This window comes from Aplysia californica, unplaced genomic scaffold, assembly GCF_000002075.1.
Source record: "Aplysia californica isolate F4 #8 unplaced genomic scaffold, AplCal3.0 scaffold00686, whole genome shotgun sequence".
Taxonomy (NCBI): domain Eukaryota; kingdom Metazoa; phylum Mollusca; class Gastropoda; order Aplysiida; family Aplysiidae; genus Aplysia; species Aplysia californica.
Window position 1 is genome coordinate 322,655 of NW_004797956.1, and position 2,416 is coordinate 325,070.

The 2,416-nt window shown below is 37.4% G+C and overlaps 1 protein-coding gene across 1 annotated transcript in view; it reads right to left on the reverse strand.

Annotated features, from left to right (window-relative positions):
- LOC101851442 (meckelin) overlaps positions 1-2,416 on the reverse strand; it is a gene marked incomplete in the record, with an annotated part of 33,125 nt that overhangs the window by 14,179 nt on the left and 16,530 nt on the right. Inside the window, 1 exon segment of the mRNA XM_013088102.2 lies at positions 875-1,129. Within this exon segment, the coding sequence (XP_012943556.1) occupies positions 875-1,129 (255 nt within the window).

Genomic DNA, 2,416 nt, shown 5'->3' on the forward strand with positions numbered 1-2,416 from the left:
GGGAGTAGGGAAGGAGGAGGTGGTGGGAGAGACGGACAAAGTGACAGACAAACAGGAGAAGAGAGACAGAAAGACAGACAGACAGACAAACAGAGAGAAAGAAAGAAAGACAGAGTGACGGAGGGATAAAGAAATAGATAAGAATAAGATAGAGAGAGAGGGAACGATTAAAAATAAAAAACAACAAGCCAAAAAAAAAACCCACTTCATTGCACAATACTCATGATTTGCTGAATAATTTCCAACGGTCTGCTGAATAATTTCCAACGTTTTGTGCCGAGAATGAGTTCCTCTTTATGGCAGTTAAATGTTCATGGCAGTATTTGTCAATTTCAGACAGAAATTTTTCCAAACTTTTCCATCCCCCAGAGATGACCTCTTCCCATTTTGTAAGTCTTGCTTCCAGAAAATGTTTTTGTTCACGTCTACTTTTTCTTCTCCTCGTTCCAGATTAGAGACAGACACAGACACAATCATTAGACCTGTAAACTCATTTGTGATAAGATATTACAAGTTTTCCTCAACATCCTCCCAAAAAAAATACTAGTTTGGGGGAAAAATTTGAGTTTCAAGACCCCCCCACCCCTGCCCCCCTACCACCCACCAGATTAAGATCATGCAACACACAGTGGCCAATATCATATATATAGCAAATACATGCAAATAAACACAAATTAAAACATGTATTTTCAGTTCATTAATGATTAACTGCATACAACCTGATGAAAATGGAATTCAAGGGAAGAAATTGAATTTTATGCAAATCTGATCAGGATTTTTCCATGAGGGGAAAAAAATTTGAAAGAGCTGCAACTATATCAGCATACTTGGTGGGTCTGGATTATGGTTGCCACCTCTTGTAATATCTACCTACCTTGAAAAAGATGAAAAAGTAAAAGGCGATGCCAAAGACGATGGCGAAGAAGGCATTGCCCAGGTAGTTGCACAGGTTGAAGATGAAGTTGACCAAAGTGGGGAAGTCGATGGTCAGCCGGCCGGCTCTCTTGTTCCAGACGTAGGTGCGGTAGCCGGCAAAGATGACGGCAAAACAGCTGAGGGTACCCGTGGCAATCTGGAAGCTGCGGGTGTAGTCCTCCTGAGTCATTGTGTAGCTCACCGAGAACTTCAGCTGATACGGACAAAAGAAGGAACAGAAAGAAAAAAAATCTTAAGGGCAACACACGGGTTTTGGGGAGCCCGTTTGGGTCCAGACAGTGCTTTTTGGGTTTTAAGAAACTTCCCTTGAAAATTATGAGCAAATCAAATGGAATTACTCTCAAAGCTCTATTTCAAAGAGATAGCTCCATAAAGTTTGCATACAACGCAATTTTGAGATGTTTTTGCTCTTTTCCTCAAAATGTTCATTTCTTGGCTTTAAAAGCTAAAAACTCCAAAACCATTCAAGATAACAACATGAAATTTGGAGGGAAAGTGCACCATGCAATTTCAAAAGAATTGACGCTAGGTTTTTCCAATTTTTGAAAAAATATATTTTTTACGATTTTTTAAATTTGCTATTTTGACTATTTTTGTTATTCGCTAATGTGCGAATCTTCTAAAAGTAATAAAATTATTAATATTTACAATTCCAAGAAAACCTAGCATCATTTTCTTAAGATTTGTGTGCAGATTACAAATTTGTAATTAGTTCATAGATAGCATGGGTTGTGTTGGAGTTTTTAGCTTTTGAAAATGGTCCTTCAGAGAGCTCAGTTTCACTCTAATTTGCTATTTCTGTGATTATGTAACTGATAATGATTCCCAGCTCTGAATATTTTTAATCCTTGAAGGGAATACAATGAGAAAATGAGAAAAAAACAAGTAAAAATCACTTAATTGAAGATTTTGGTGCTAAGAAGTAAAGTGTGGCCTTAATAAAAACACTTTGAGAACAATGTGTCAGTTCCCTTTTTCTACAAAGCTGTTTTCCATTTTCATGCTTCGCCTGGGAGATAAAGACGAAGGGAGAAAAAGGTACCTAAAAGTATGTTTTGTAACACTGTATCCATTCCTTTTTTTTAAATAAACCTGTCTCCTTCTGTTGTCTTGCTTCATCTCAGGTAAAAACAAGAAATGCCACAAAGCAATGTATCAGCCACCATTCATGGCTTGGCACAATGTCTGGACGGACGGAATCAAAGCAGCTCCACTCCTGAATTACCAACATTTTGCACATAGGCAAGTCCAATATCAGTATAAACTACAGTTAAAATTAAACAAAACATAACATTAAGTCCAATATCTGTATAAACTACAGTTTAAATCAAACAATTCATTAAATAAAGTCCAATATCCGTGTACCCTACAGTTTAAATCAAACAACACATTATGTAACGTCCAATATCTGTGCAGTCATGCTCTAGATAGGTCTCTGGTTTCTTACAATTTTTTCTTCAACAAGCAACGCCCCCCCCCC